This window comes from Piliocolobus tephrosceles, chromosome 15 (genome assembly GCF_002776525.5).
Source record: "Piliocolobus tephrosceles isolate RC106 chromosome 15, ASM277652v3, whole genome shotgun sequence".
Classification (NCBI taxonomy): Eukaryota; Metazoa; Chordata; class Mammalia; order Primates; family Cercopithecidae; genus Piliocolobus; species Piliocolobus tephrosceles.
Genome location: NC_045448.1, coordinates 28,464,700 through 28,481,383, shown reverse-complemented (window position 1 = coordinate 28,481,383; position 16,684 = coordinate 28,464,700). Strand labels below are relative to the sequence as shown.

At 42.2% G+C, this 16,684-nt stretch overlaps 1 protein-coding gene across 2 annotated transcripts in view; it reads right to left on the bottom strand.

Moving 5' to 3' along the window:
- PLB1 (phospholipase B1) overlaps positions 1–13,900 on the bottom strand; it is a 147,313-nt gene extending 133,413 nt beyond the window's left edge. Inside the window, exon 1 of one of the 2 annotated variants that reach the window (XM_023217267.2) lies at positions 13,797–13,900. In XM_023217267.2, coding sequence (XP_023073035.1) covers positions 13,797–13,851 — 55 coding nt within the window. In that variant the 5' untranslated portion in view covers positions 13,852–13,900. The remainder of the gene's footprint in view (positions 1–13,796) is intronic. The other variant, XM_023217268.1, reaches the window with a different exon arrangement.
- Positions 13,901–16,684: the final 2,784 nt, after the last annotated feature.

The window sequence follows — 16,684 nt, the reverse complement described above, 5'->3', positions numbered from 1 at the left end:
TGACAGCTGCTCTGGGATGTCACAATAAAGCTGCTCCTGGGATCTAAATGTTAAGCGTCCAGACCTGAAGATCCAAAGGGAAACCTGGTGCCTCTTGGTTCTGGCCCCACTAACTCTTGGAGCAGCATGAGCCCTCACTCTAGTTTTCTGCTTTCACCAGCTACAGTGCGTGTTCCCACAGTACCCCAAGGCACTGTGGAAGAAATTACTGAATCTCTGTGGCATCATCAAACCCCAATCATGGAATCCCAAGGGAACCTTCCCCTTTTTGAAAGGCTGTTTTAACATCAAGCTCATGGATATATGAAGGGCTTTGAGCTGTTTGAAAAATTCCCACCTGAGTCAGGGCAGTCAGGGGAAAAAAACAAGTACTTTTCCATCCTGATGGGAATGCAAGAGAAAAACACTTGTGCATGCTCTGAGAAACAGCTTTGGCTGAGATCAGTCATCCAAGTTGGACAGAGCTGTGACCGCTGGGGTCCGGAACCAACAAAGCACCATGGAAACATCAGGTCTTGGCAAGGTAAAACCACATGTGCTTCTCCCTTAGCGGGGTACCTTCTAAAGCAGTGGCTCTCAGTCCATCACCTGCTGCCTAGCCCCCAGATACAGAGGCTTAGATTTGACTGGCTTGGTGGGGCATGGGTATGCTGTGCATGAGAGTTTTTTTAAAGCCCCTCCAGTAACGTTCACGTGCTTCCAAGGTTAAAAGCCTGACTCTACAAGGAAACCCAACTTGTGTTAGTCCAACAGCTGACCACATATGGGTGGGGTGATTTCAAAAGCAAAATTAAAGCAGGGCATGCTCTCTTAATTTATAGATTTCCTTGATGTTTGTATACTTATGTGTCTGGAGTGCGATTTTCTAGCCCCTGTCCCTTCCTTGAGGGAATACAGCAATTTCACGACCTTGATTAAACATCGAATCTATGTGAACATTGATTTCCTCATCTATCAATGTGAATAGGACTAGCTTCCCTGTCTTCTTCATGGGGTTGTTATGAGGATCAAAGAACTGGAAAGGGTTGTATAAGTGAGAGAGGGCCATACACAAGGGAGAGGTGACTTGTCTTCCTGGACGAAAGGAAGAAGGATCTCCTAGGCATCAGGGAGGACTTTCAAGGTCAACTTATGTGGCACTGAGGTCACTCTTCAGTGCACATTAAATTCCTGGGCTCTTTGAAAAGTTGTAATGCTCTCACTGTGACCTTAGGGGCAGGGTTTACGACCTTTTTGGCATTTTTACAGGCTCAGAGGGCCATAAGTGCATGCAGACCACACCAGCAAGGGTGTGGACAACACTGCTTTCCACTAAGCACTGAGCTGTGCTGGTGAGCTTGGAAGGGGAGGGCCCAAGTCAGCCAGTGTCATCCCCTGCATGGTTTTGAATGATAAGCAGGTCCTGTGGGTGACTATGTGCTCCACTGCACAGGGTAGCTGTAAGCTATCACCCTATGTGACCTACAGGGACTGTAGGATGCTGCATGGACCTGTGAGCAGGTGCTGGATGTGACTAGCTGTGGATGCTGAGTCAGAAAACCATGAGTCATGCCTCGCTGGCTGCTCCATTAAAATTCCAGGTGCTCTAAGGCGTACAGGATGTTAGCACAGCGTCCTGTCAGTGTGGTGCTTGGCTAGTCACATGCTGCCACCAGTGGAAGGTGAGAATGAGGAACAGAGAACCCTTCTGAGGTAGCTGGGTTGACCTCTGAATATATGTCTCAGAATTCTAGAGTAGATGAGGTGAGCAGACCTTCAAGATCATCTTGTTTACTAGATCCAGAGAGGCTAGCAAACCTGCCAAAGGCTATTCAGCAAGGTACTAACAGAGTCATGTATAGAACTGGATTCTCCTTAACCTAGTCAAGTACGCTTTCCCTGAGACCAAAGTCTTTTAGAAAGTATAGAAAGACTTATTACATGTCTTGTCTTCTATCCCAAATTTCCAGAAGAAATCTATTGTTTTGCCCTGTCTGTAGATCAGTATTTCCAGCTGTCTTTATTACCATTAGTCATTCTAGATTTACCATCAGGAATACTGGCCAAAGAATGATTTAGGATCAACAATGTCACAACCTTTGGGTAGACACAACCTCTAGTCTGATTACAAAAAACATTCGAGATGGCTTCAAAAGTCTCAAACCACAATTAAATACTCTGTCCTGTGCTGATGGTCCCAGAGAGACCTCACCACCAATCACAGACCTCATTCCAGGCAGAGACCAGTGCATCCTCCTGTCTCCATCCCCTGATGCCCACAGATATCCAATATTATACACCCTGTGCCCCAAGAGAGGGAAGCAGTCCCAACAGGAAATAATATATTCAAAGTTTACTTGTAGTTTTGCCCTTGGCCTCAGACAAGGGGATGCCTTACTTTTAGATCACATTTTCTTCAACTTCCTCATGGGATTGCTATGGTTGGATGTGTACTCCAAAGTTCACATGTTGGAAACTTGATCCCCAATGTAGCGGTGGTAGGAGGCGTGACCTATAACAGGTGACTAGGTTCTGCCCTCACAGATGGATTAATGTCATTATTGTGGGAGTGGATTTGTTATAAAAGGATGAGTTTGGCCCCTTTTGTCTCTCTCTCTTTCCCTCATTTGCCCTTTTGCCTTCTGCCATGGGATGGCACAGCAAGAAGGCCCTCACTAGATGCCAGCCCCTTAATCTTGGACTTCTCAGCCTCCAGAACCATGAGACTATAAATTTCTGTTCATTATAAATGGCCCAGTCTGTGGCATTATAGCAGCATACTACAGACTAAGACAGGGACAGCTGAGGCCAACCCAGAGCCAGGAAGGAGCAACCTGTAGAAGACAGTCCCATAGTGAAGATGAACAAGCAGACCTTAATGATGGCAGGTTCCAGAGCCCTGACTCCTCCTATACTGATGTCTTCCACAATCAGCGGCAGCTCTAGCTTCGCCTCAGCCACCATTGGCCAGAACTTTAAACAGGACCAGGGATTCCTCAAAGCTGGATGGTGGCAGGTGTGTTAATCAGTGAACCCCAACAGGAAGGGAGTCTCAGGAAGGGAGACCATCAGGAAGGTCTCCTCCCAGAGACAACTGGGAAGTAGTGGTATGAAGGAAGGGAGGCTTAGGACCCCTCATTCTCAGAGATGCAACAATGCAAAAGGAGATGGTGGCCTAAGGCATGAAGAAAAGCACTCATCTTTCCCAGAGCCCAGCAGTATCCCTGCTGGGCCCCTTCCTATGATCCAGGGCTCTGTTCACCAAGGTGGTGCCTCTTTTGACTCATGACCTTTTATGTCTGGAGCTGGAGGACTCATCTTGCCCAAAATACCACTTGCATCATGCCACTCCCCTGTTAGAGAACCTTCTATAGCTCCCCATTTCCCACTACAGCAAATTAAAATTCCAGGCTTGCTGCATGATCTTAGGCCGGTCACTCCATCAGCTTAGTTTTTGTAAATGTAAAATAAAAGATTTGGTTTCAATCATTTTAGAAGTCTGGAATCTCCATTCTCCTTGGACTGGGGTTTAATTGTCCTACCTTAACTCCTCATTTTGCCCCACACCAACCCCACACTCCAGTTCAGCCAGCCTGCTCCTGCTCCTCAAACCCATCATGCCATGCCCTCCCCTCGCCTGCCCTCTCTCCTCCTTGGTGTTTATCTCAGTCCCACTCACCCTTCTGTGAGCAATTGAGTTTCACCTCCCACATGAGATTCCTCCAGCCCACATTCATCTCTCAGCTCTCTGAATCCTATTGCTTTTATTACAGCTGCTTGCACCTATTTTGGTGCTTAATTCTTCTCCAGTGATTTTATGCGGATCCGTTTTCTCTCCCCAGAGGGTTCCTTAACATTTGATTTAGTAACTACCAGCCAGGCACAGCCCAACTTGGGTTTTTAGAAGGGTGCTCAGACAGTTAATTGACAGTAGCAAAAATGCAACTTGATGAAAATGATGATTGACAATAAAGTCCTAAAAATCTACAAGGCACAGATGACATCCCAGGAAAGTAGAACTTTTGAGCCTCTAGAGAAAACCCCATACCTGTGCTCAGTGTCCAAAGCAGACATTTGGAGACAAGTGTGTGAGTTGAAGTGGGGGGTGGGGATGGGGATGGAGGCATTGGGATGTAGAGTCTAACTCCAGAGATTCGGGGATAGCTATGCCACCAACTAGGTATGTGACCCAAGCAGGTTCTCCCCGATCTTGCATCAATAATTTGAAGGACTCAGACCACCAAAGGTTCTCAAATATCCCTTTCTACTCTTATTTAGAAAGACAGTATTTCTAGAAGGCTTGGGAAAACTCCCTGCAGGAAGGCAAGGAAAACCAACCTTCAGGAAGAAAACCAATGTTACCTAGCTTGTTTTAGTAATGAAAAGGTATCCTTTTCTCATTCAATGAGTTCACCCAGCTCCCACCGTTGGTTTTGCATCGACAGGCCTGTCATGGGTATGTTACCAAGGCAACAAGTGTTTTTCCCACGGGCATGACAATCTTCTGGGAACTTCTGACCCATTCGAGGAAAATAAAATTCTAGCAAAAATGGTATTTTATTAGATACAATGATTTCTTGCCAACTTGCTTTTGCCAACTGCAGTTTTGAGTTAATGATATTTCAGTTTTATAAGCCAAAACATTCAAAGCAGGAATCTGTTTTCATATGTATTGCTTGTTGAGTCCATTTAAAAGTTTAAATAAAAGTCTAATTTTGGTTCTTCCCTTGAGCTCTATTACATTGTAAGGTGGCGAAATGTGCTGGCCCTGGATCCAAGCTCAGGACTGACCTCAGCTTCCTGTACTAATTAGCTGGATGATTTTGGACAAGTTACCTAGCTTCTCAGTTTTCTCATCTGTAAAATGGGGGAAAATAGCACAGGTCATCTTAAAGTAAGGCTATTATACATGAACTGTGCTTATCATAGAGCTTGGTTTTTCTAGGGAGGCTCACACCATGAATTTAGTTTTAAGTGATCCTCAAATGATAATATCCCCAGTGCCCAACAGAATGAACTTATACCTTCTCTGAAGACACCCACCTTCATCCTAGGCCTCAAAGAATCTCATAAGCACATTTTCAAGAAGTCTGAGCAGCATGCAATAAAAAATAACCAGGTACAGTACATAAAGAAATTAGATACATATGAGCAAGAATCAGCAGGAAAACAAAAGAAACAGATTACAAAGACTGTGGATACTAAAATCATCAAAATTGTAAAATTATAAAATGAATTTTTGTTGTTGTTGTTTGTTTTTTGAGACCAAATCTTGCTCTGTTGCCCAGACTGGAATGTAGTGGTACAATCTTGGCTCACTGCAACCTCTGCCTCCCAGGTTCAAGCAATTCTCCTGCCTCAACCTCCTGAGTACTGGGACTAGAGGCACACACCACCATACCCAGCTAATTTTTGTATTTTTAATAGAGACGGGGTTTCACCATGCTGGCCAGGCTGGTCTTGAACTCTTGACCTCAAGTGATCTGCCTGCCTCAGCCTCCCAAAGTGCTGGGATTACAGACGTAAGCCACTGTGCCTGGCCCTTAAAATGACTATATTTTTTAAAAATAAGACAAACTTGAAGTTTTTATGGGAATCCAAAGTTATTTAATTAACAGTTTGGTAAGAAATTGAATGTTAAGTTTGAAAAATAAAAAAACCAGTTTACAAAATCTTCAATGATCAGAGTTAACAGAAAATTAGACACAATTGAAGGAGATTGAACAAACTAGAAGATGTATCATAATAAATTACTTAGCATGCAGTATAGAAAGACAAAAAGATGGTAAAGTTGGGAGAGAGGTAAAGAGACATGGCACATGGAGTGAGCAGGCCAAATGCCGTGCTGGCATTCCAGAAGGAAAAGGCAGAAATGATCAAGTAGAGGCAACACTTCAAGAGATACTGGTCGAGAATTTTCAAAACTGATGAAAGTAATCACGCCACAGATTCAGGACACGCTAAAAATGCCAAGCAAGATAAATTTACATAAATGAATGAACTAGAAAACAAACATACAATATAGACAATGGTATATTTTTCCAAAGATGGCCACAGCATTTTGTCTCATCCTGTATGCCCTTTTGCAATGTGATTTTTGCCATTCTTCCCATCAAGAGGTGGCGTCTATTTCCTTCACTTTGAATCTAGGCTACTACAGAAACTTGCATTGACCCATAGAAGCAGCAGAAATGACTTTGGTGCCCGGACATTAGAAGGCTTTGTGGCTTCTATTAGTGCTCTTTTGGGACTTTGGGTCCCCATGTAAAGAAGTCCAGACTGCGCATACAGAAACAAAGGCCAAGTGGGGGAACATGAAGACACCCAGGTCCCAGTACCAAGTCCCCAGACATCTCATTTGGGGCCCACCAAATCAATCCCAGATGATACTATGTGGAACAGGGATGAGATGTTTCTGCTGAAGTCTTCCCCAGCTGCAGGTTCACAGAACTGTGAGTAAATATAATGGTTGCTACTGTAAGTCACTGAGATTTGGGGTATTTTGCTATGCCTCAATAGAGAACAGTGACACAGAAGATCAATAAAAGCCAGGCATGGTGGCTCATTCCTGTAATCCCAACCCTTTGAGAGGCTGAGGTTGAAGGATAGCTTGAGCCTGGGCGTTCAAGACCAGCCTGGCCAACATAGTGAGACCCCCATCCCTATAAAAAAAATTTTTTTTTAATTAACAGGTGTGGTAGTATGCACCTGTGGTCCCAGCTACTTGGGAGCCTGAAGAGACAGGATCTCTTGAGGCCCAGAGGTCGAGGCAGCAGTAAGCTGTGATCATGCCACTGCACTCCAGCCTGGACAGCAGAGCGAGACCTTTCTCAAAAAATAAATAAATAAATAAATAAATAAATAAATAAATAAATAAATAAATAAAATAATAAATTGGTTTGAAAAAATAATAAAGTGGACAAACTTCTAGTAAGATAAATCATAAATAATCAGTACCAGAAACAAAAAGCAGGACGTGACTATAGAAGCTGCAGGTACTGAAGGGATAACAGAAAACCATACACAAAGTTTATGCCAAACCACTTGCAAATTTACTCGAAATGGACATATTCCTAGAAAAAAAACCTTCCAAAGTGAATTTAAGAAAAATAAAACATGACTAATTCTATAACTGCTAAAGAAATTGAAGCAGGAGTCACAAATCTACGGAAAAATAATATTCCAGGCCCAGATGGCTTCACTGGCAAGTTCTACCAAACATTAAAAGGAAAAAGATCCATTATTATTACACACGATTCCAGAAAACAGAAAAATAGGAACACTCCCAAATTCATTTTATGAGACTGTAAAATATTGGTACCCAAATCCAGCAAGGGCAGAGAGAAAAAGAAACTTACAACTCAATCTCATTCATGAACATATAAGAAAAATAACCTGAAACAACTGTTAGCAAACTAAGCCTAGCAATATAAGGAAAAAAATACACCATGATCAACTAGATTTTATGCCAGCAATGCACGGATCATTCAGTATTAGCAAGTCTATTAATATAACTCAACATAATAGATCTAAGAGTAAATAATTATATGATTATTTCTATAGATGCTGAAAAGGCCTTTAACAAAATTTAATATGAATTTCTGATTAAAACTCAAGGAGGTAGAAATTTATGGTTATTTCCTTAACATGAACACACACACATACATATGCTATGTATGTACGTATGATTCCCAAAGGCCATCATCTAACTGAATAGGAAAATATTCATTTCCCATTGCTTTTTGTAACCTTAAGACCACATGGTCCTTAAAAATATGAAAACGTAATCAAATTACATTGTAATAAGATAAATTAAAATATTTCTTACCTGTAACATTTGCAAAAATTCTAAGTCTTGATTGCAAGTTTTATTGTCAATATAGCTTTATTGTCAAGCTATGGAAAAATAAGCAATTTTATATATATTGTTGGCAGGAATGCAAACTGGTACAATCCTTACAGAGGGAAATTTGTTACTATGTAGCAAATCTATATGTGTGTTCATTCTCTGACCTAGAAACCCCAGTTCTAGGAATTTATCCTAAGTTAGATGTATAGCCTAGCACAAGCTGAACTTGAAAAAGATACATGCATATGACTGTTCATGACAGTATTATTTGTAATAGCAAAATATTGGAAACAACCTAATGGCCATGTTGGGAGGCTAGTGGAATAAACAATACACATTGGAATATTCTGCAGTTGGAAAAAAATAAAGATCTCTGAACCGATATAATATTATTTCCAGGACATATAATTAAGTGAAAAAAAATCAAAATGCAAAAAACACGTATAGTAGGTTATCTTGTATAAGAATAAAGGAAAATAAGAATGTATTTTCTCAAAAAGAAACAAAGGATATTAAACTAATAAAATTGGTTACCTACAGGAATGATAGAAATGGGATAGAAAGGGTAGGGGAAGGGGATGGGACCTCTCTGAGTACATCTTTTCATATAGTTTCGACTTTTGAACCACGTTAATGTTTTATATATTGAAAAAACTTAGTAAAAAGCAAGAATGGAAGAAACAAAATTAAATACAAACAGACACACTTAACTGTATGCCAACTAGGTTATATAATTACACAGAGAGAACAAAAAATAATTCAAGCAATTTTGAACACAATATTTTGATGATACACCCTGAGTGGCATATATTCTAAAGGACAGAAGAAGGGCAAAGGAATTTTGAACTTCATTTGTTGTTAGTGGTGTTGTCACAGCAATTCCAGTACTGTGTTGTAGGATTCAGCAAGTGAGTAAACACTGATGTGTATGTAACCCAGATTTGCGTTGTGGGTGAAGGACAATACAAATATGCAATGAACGATGGAGATGAAAAAGTGTAATTCTACCTAAATGAAAGATATCTTTATAAATTTATTGCGTCCTTTTAAAAAAGAAAACTATATTTCTTAGTTTCATCACTGAGAAGGCCTAGACAATAACACTTCAGCAGCAGCCAACATTCCCAGCACCTGGACTTTGGTTTCTAAATAACACTCCCCTATCAATGGAAGCCTTGAAGAAACAGCTGATTCCAGGTTTGGGATAGAGGAAATACGAGGTTAGCTGGGAAAATCTTGTACCATGAAGTTTAAAGGTGCTTAAAAATTGATAGGGACACAGAAGTCACCTTGAAGAGGCTCTCACTGGCCAAATCTGTCATAACTTGGACATCAAAATGAAAAATAACAGGCCTGGATTACAATACACAGGTTAGTAAGAGTCCATAAATGAATTTCTTTTCTTTTCTTTTTTTTTTTTTTTTTTTTTTTGAGACAGGGTCTCACTATATTGCCCAAGCTGGTCTCCAACTCCTGGGTTCAAGCTATCCTCCCTGCTTAGCCTCCCATAGATGAATTTCATATGAAAAAGATAAGACAAAAAGGAGTGGGGAGTTCAGTTAAATATTTTTTAAGTGGGGGAAAAAAGGGAATCTCGTTTTTATGGAGGAAACCCAACTAACAATAGCAGAAGGAAGAAGGAATGATAGAAAAATCACTGTCTTACAATCACCATGGGAAAAATTTAGGCAAGAAATATCAATGGATGCTAAAAAATCCCTGGGAAAAAGGGTAGTCAGGGTAGTCACACAGTCTCACAGTATCTCCCTATGGATGATTTATAAACCACATGGGGAAGGTACCTTCACAAGGGAAAAAGGTCAGGTAGCCGCCACCTTCACCAAGTTATCAAATTTGGCATCACCAACTGGGGGATTCAAGAACATCACTGTTTGTTGTTCACACACAAAAACTAGCTGAAGATGTTTATCGACACAAGATAAACAAAAAGCTGAGAGAACTATTCTTGATGAAAAGAGATTAAAGAGACAGGACAAATAAATGCAATGTGTGGTCTTTGATAAATCTAATAAGCAATGACTGAAGAAATGAACAAAATAATAAAAAGTCAATTTATTTAATTCACAACATTAGCAGATGAAAGGAGTAAGCCATGCAATCATCCCAATACGTACAGAAAAAGCATTAGATGAATTTCAATACCCACTTCTAATTTTAAAAAATCTCTTAGCAAATTTGGAATAAAGGTTTCTTAATCTCAGAGCATATCTACAAAAAAGCCTTTAGCAAACAGCACAATTACTGATGAGAAGTTAAACATTTTCCTTTTTTTTTTTTTTTTTTTTTGAGACAGAGTCTGGCTTTGTCACTCAGGCTGGAGTACGGTGGTGCAATCTCGGCTTACTGCTACCTCCACCTCCCAGATTCAAGCAATTCTCCTGCCTCAACCTCCCGAACAGCTGGGGTTACAGGCAACCACCATCACGTCTGGCTAATTTTTGTATTTTTGTAGAGATAGGGTTTCACCATGTTGGCCAGGCTGGTCTTGAACTCCTGACCTCAGGTGATGCACCCACCTCAGCCTCCCAAAGTGCTAGGATTACAGGCGTGAGCCACCATGCCCAGCCTAACATTTTCCTTTTGAACTTGGGAATAAGACAAGAATACCTCCAATCATCACCTCTTTGAAAAAAAAAAAAAAAAAATGTGCAGGTACCAGCCAGCACAGTAAGGTAAGAAAAAGAAATAAAAGGTATATGGATTGAAGAAGAAGTAACAACACCGTCATTATTGGCAGGATTATGTGTGTTAGGTTGGTGCAAAAGTGACTGCTATTTTGCCGTTGCTTTGTTACAAAGAAATAGAGCGCTAATCCAGACTTCAGCCTGGATTCTCTATTTTTTAAAAGGTCAATTGGAACAATGCTATGTGAATTAGCTCTTCTGGTGGGAGCATTAAGCAGCATTAAAAGTAATGGCAAAACAGCAATCACTTTTGCACCAACCTAATAGAAAACCCAGAAGAATATACAGATAAATTATTACAATTTATAAGTTTAGTTGAGTTCAAAATCAACACAAAAATTTGTTTTTTTATTGTTATATCAATAAAAAACATTTTCAAAATAAAAATTTACAATAACAAACATTTTCAAACTAAAATTTAAAAACCCTCTTGCCCAACAACAAAAATATCTAAACCTATGAATAAATTTAACAAAATACGTCCATGCCTGCAACAGAGAAAAAACTCTGAGAGGCGTTGAAGATCTAAATACATAGTCATGACTTGAAAGACTCAATATTGTAAAGATGTGTATTTTCCCCAACTTGATTCATAGAATTCAAAGTAATCTCTATCAAAATCCCAACGGGTTTTCTCCAGTGGCAATTGCCAAGCTGATAGTACCATCTACATGGAAATTCAAAGCCAAGGCACTTCTGAAGAAGAAAAAGTAGGAAGACTTCTTTTCTCAAAAACAGAAGTTAATATAAAGCTACAAAATGAAGACAATGTGTTATTGGCCCTGAGACAGATAAATGAACTAATGGAGCAAAAAAGAGTACTGACAGATGGAAACATGCATGAATCCTTAATGTACAAACAGAGGCAGCTCTTCACAGTGGTAGGGAAACAACTGCTTTTTCAATAAATGGTACTGAGACAACTGGGTATCTGCATTAAAAAAAAATGAGGGGCTGGACGTGGTGACTCATACCTGTAATCTCAACGCTTTGGGAGTCCAAGACAGGAGGGTTGCTTGAGCCCAGGAGTTCGAGACTAGCTTGGGCAACATGGTGAAACTCCTTCTCTACAAAAAATACTAAAATCAGCCAGGCGTGGTGGCATGTGCCTGAACACAATATTTTGATTATATAAGCTGAGTGGGTGTGTGGTCCCAGCTACTTGGGAGGCTGAGGTGGGAGGATTACTTGAGCCTGGGAGGTTGAGGCTACGATGAGCCATAACTGCACCACTGCCTTCCAGCCTAGGTGACAGAGTGAGACTCTATCTCAAAAAGAAATAATAATGACAGCATTGGGTTCCTCTCATATACTATTCATAAAAGTCAATCCCAGATGTAGGGGGATTGACTTAAATGAGAAAAGTAAATTTATAAAGCTTTTAGAAGGAATGATAGGGTATCTTCATGACTTTGAGATAGGAAAGGAGTTCTTTAAGATACAAAGAGCACAAACCATAAAGGAAGATTTAAAATACATATACTTAAGAATAAAGGCTGGGCACGGTGGCTCATGCCTGGAATCCCAGCACTTTGGGAGGCCGAGGCAGGCGGATCACTTAAGATCAGGAGTTTGAGACCAGCCTGGTCAACATGGTGAAACCCCGTCTCTACTAAAAATACAAAAATTAGCCAGGCATTGTGGCAGGCACCTATAATCCCAGCTACTCTGGAGGCTGAGGCAGGAGAATCACTTGAACCTGGGGGCAGAGGTTGCAGTAAGCCAAAACCAAGCCACTGCACTCCAGCCTAGGTGACAGAGCCAGACTCAATAGAGAATATACAAATGGAAATGGTGGGACTACATATGATAACAGAACTCTGAGCCACAGTAGGCAATCGGCCAGCCCAGAGAACCGAACTGCAGCCTCTGCAGCAATCAGCCCAGAATGGTCAGGTTTGGTTAATGACTGCCATCTTCTCTATTTTTTGCTCTGCTTCCAACTCAGGACCACTCAGAGAAAGCCAGATACACTCCCAACTGGATAACTTCAGATGCCCTGCCTCTAGTCAGATGGTCCCCAGCTCCCTGAAACCAACAACCTCCAACCAGATCAGATCTGAAGATTTCCCTTTTTTTCCACTGTGAAGCTTTCCCACTCCCTGCCTGCCTTTGAATCTTGGCCAAACATAAGTTACGTCTTGCTACAGCAAGCTCTGAATAAATAGCCTCTGTTTGTCCTCATTTGGGTGGTCTTCATTTATTTACACAAAATTAAGAATTTTGCTCATCAAAAGTCCGCATAGAGTAGGACAAGCTTCAGAGTGGCAGAAGATATTTGTCATATATGCAACCACCAAAGAGCTAGTGTACAGCATATGTGGAAACTCCTAAAAAATCAATAGGCAAAAGACTTGAACAGGCACTTCACAAAAGAGAAACTCAAACAATCGATATGAAAACCCTCCTTGGCCTCATTAGTAATCAAGGAAATACAATCATCCTGCTCTGAAGGCATAGCAAGCATTGCCATTCTCCCCCATGGCTCAGAGCAGTAACTGACTTGCCCCAGAGGAGCCTCAAGCCTGGATTCAGACCCTACGCAGGCCCAGGACTCTGTCCCGTGCTCCTCCTCTCTCTCTGGGGAGTCAAGGGCAAGTGCCTTCTCTCTCCAGACCCCGTCCTCTCATCTGGAGAAGATGAAAGATCATCTTTAAGGCTCTTTTCAGTGTAAAAGAGTCTGCCTTCTTCTGCAAAGGGAGAGCAAAGGGAAAGTTCAGCACTCTGTTTCGTAGCACTAAAGAATGTAGGCAATCTTTTAGAATTTATCTTCCGGAAATCTGTCTTCCTTTGTCCTTCAGGAAAAAAAAAAGAAAAGAAAAAAAAAGCTCATAAATAGTAACAGTATTAAATGTGCATTAAATAGTATCAAAATGTGCCTAGTAGTAGTAGCAGTAATATTTCCTTTCTAAGGATGAAAAAAATCAAGGTCCAGAGAGGTGGAAGAACTTGCCCAAAGCCACACAGCACAAATAGAATCCAGGTTTTTTTTCTCGTGCCATGGTGCTGCTGCCCGACTGCACTTCTCTCCTGTCCCAAGATCTGCCTCTCTCCCGGCAGCCTTTCGGACAAGTAACCCTGTGCAGGCATCCTCTGCATCCCATTCTACAGGAGGCAAACCAGGCTTTTTATTCTTGAACTGTACGCTTTGTGCTTTATCTCACCAAAAGCACACACTCCTTTCGCATATCCCTTGCCTAAGCAACATGGGACACCAGCGGGGCTAAACCATTGGTTGTCCTCTGAGCAAAAGGCACACTTACCTTGTCCCAGAAGCAGCAGCAGCTCCAAGAGGAAAACGCCTGGCCGCAGCCCCATGCCAGAATGCTCCAGGTGACTCAGGCCTCTGGAAGAGCTGCTCCAGCAGATGGATGGGCTATCACACCTCCTCCTGCTTTTATGCTCCTCTGTGTTCTGATAGTGCACCTGTCATAAATTTTACTGTGTTCACCTTTGAAAGGGGGCAGTGGCGGGCTGTAAATGATAAATATTAACATTTAGGTGGAAGAGTTCTTAAGGCAGATGAGTCAATGATGGGTAACATGTTCTAGTCGTAGACACTGACAGACCAGGACTGCATAGCTGCCTCCATACAGCCTTCCATGATGGCGGGTGCCCGGAAATTGCCAGTGTTGGGGTCTGCTGGGAAGAATGCAGGCCTGGGAATCCCAGGTGCTGGTCGGAATTCCAAATCAGCCACAGCTGTGGGAACTTGGGTGTATCCCTTAACGTGGCCTCAGCTTTCTCAGCTGTAAGCCAGGAGATCAAAAGCAACTTGTAACAACTGTAAACCATAAAGCTACCTCCAAATGTGAAACGTGTTCCCCCCGTGTCTCAGCAGCTCTGCTAGGTTCCCTGGTTTGCATGACACAGAGACGTTTGTTTCTGGTTCCCCCATTTCCAAACCCATGGGTGGCCAGTTGTGTTGGGCGGATGTGCACACCGTAGATTTGTTGTCTGCATATTGAATTCAGAGGTACAAGCCAGAGAGGGAACCAAGTTTGATGAAATCAGCTGTTTCCTTTGGGCAAACTAAGTCAGGAATGCTGGGCTGGGTCCAAACTGGGCAGACACAGAGCTGGCATTTAAAGCCTGAGTGACAAATACCCTTGAGAGGAGAATTTAAATTTTTTACACAAATATCCAGAAACAATTGCCTTGGTTGATAGGAACAAATATATTTAAATTATCCTTACTTTCTGGCCACACTTGTGGGCGTGAGGCTGGGATCCTGACTTCTGAGGTCTAGCTAAGACTCTGGGGCTGGTTCCCATGACCCAACCTCAGGTCCTGATCTCCTGGCTGACCCACTTTTCTCATATTTAAAAATCACAGCCAGGCACAGTGGCTCACACCTGTGATCCCAGCACTTTGGGAGGCTAAAGAAGGAGGATCACTTGAACCCAGGTGTTTGAATACCAGCCTGGGGAACCACATCTCTATAAAAAATAAACACAAATTAGCCAGGCATAGTGGCATGCACCTGTAGTCCCAGCTACTTGGGAGGCTGAGGCAAGAGTCCAAGAGTTCAAGGTTGCAGTGAGCTATGATTGCACCACTGCACTCCAGCCTGGACAAGAGCAAGATTCCATCTCAATTAAATAAAAAATTTAAAAATTACAGTTATAACCTCTATTGTCTTGAGTAGAAAGTGAAGACGAAGTGGGTGGCCTTTCGTTCCTGAATCTCTGGTTTTAGGATATTGTCTCCCTTTCTCAACTGCTCAGAAAATGTGTAACTTGTGGGTCACCACTGATTTAGCCAATGCCAAAGGCTTAACCTAAGCCTTAGTACTGTAGAGGGGTATTGGGACATGCCAGAGGTGTGTGGACACTGATACACTTAGTCCAGCTGGCCATCAGCTAGTTCCAGAGCCTGGAAGAGGGCAGCACATGCAGACACAGAAAAGGAAGAAGAAAATACACCCGAGGCCAAGGTCTGTGGGGGCCAAGTGAGCACAGATGCCCCTGGACATGTAGACACTTGTCAACTTCACTAAACTGCCCCCAAGTTCAATGAGAAGCCAGAGCTGCTGTCCCACTACTAAGGATGTCAGGAGCTCCACGCCACCCGCAGCTTTGAGGAGCATCACTGAACTTGCCTGGGCTGAATAGGCCAAGGTCCCCGCTCATGTGTAGGCCAGCTAGCCGTGGAGTGGGAAGGACATGGGGCATGGGCAGAAGTGAGTTGGTTCCACGCTCCAGGTACTCGCTCCATCTCTAACTGCTTCTCTCCAGGACTACCACAGCCTAACTGGGTTACCGTCCTTCCTCTAACCTCTTTCACATTTAGAAAAATTGAGAAATGCCTTAAAAACATTTAGATTTCTGGGAAGGCATTTGGTACAGGATAGACTAGATGTCCTTTTAGGTAGAATAAATCTCGGAGTCCCATCCATGCAACAAGGAATCCTCACCAACTGTGAGGCTGTGGGGGAAGCAACATTTCTCAGGCACTCTTTTTTTTTTTTTTTTTTTTTTTCTATACTTTAAGTTCTAGGGTACATGTGCACAATGTGCAGGTTTGTTACATACATATCCATGTGCCATGTTGGTGTGCTGTACTCATTAACTGGTCATTTACATTAGGTATATCTCCTAATGCTATCCCTCCCCTCTCCTCACACCCTAGACAGGCCCCGGCCTGTGATGTTGCCCACCCTGTGTCCAAGTGATCTCATTGTTCAGTTCCCACCTGTGAGTGAGAACATGCAGTGTTTGGTTTTCTGTCCTTGTGATAGTTTGCTGAGAATGATGATTTCCAGCTTCATCTGTGTCCCTACAAAGGACATGAATTCATCCTTTTTCATGGCTGCATAGTATTCTATGGTGTATCTGTGCCACATTTTCTTCATCCAGTCTATCATTGATGGACATTTGGGTTGGTTCCAAGTCTTTGCTATTGTGAATAGTTCTTGAGCACTGTTTTTAAAATTTTTTTTGAAAAATAGAGATGAGGTCTCACTATACTGCCCAGGCTGGTTTTGAACTCCTGGGCTCAATCAATCCTCCCACCTTGGCCTCCCAAAGTGCTGCGTTTACAGGCATGAGCCACCTTGCCCAGCCTCTTGGAACCCTTACAGGTATGGCAACTTAACTGGTACCTGCTATCTACGTGGGCTAGTAGCAGCTATGAAAACAAGGAGAAAGTC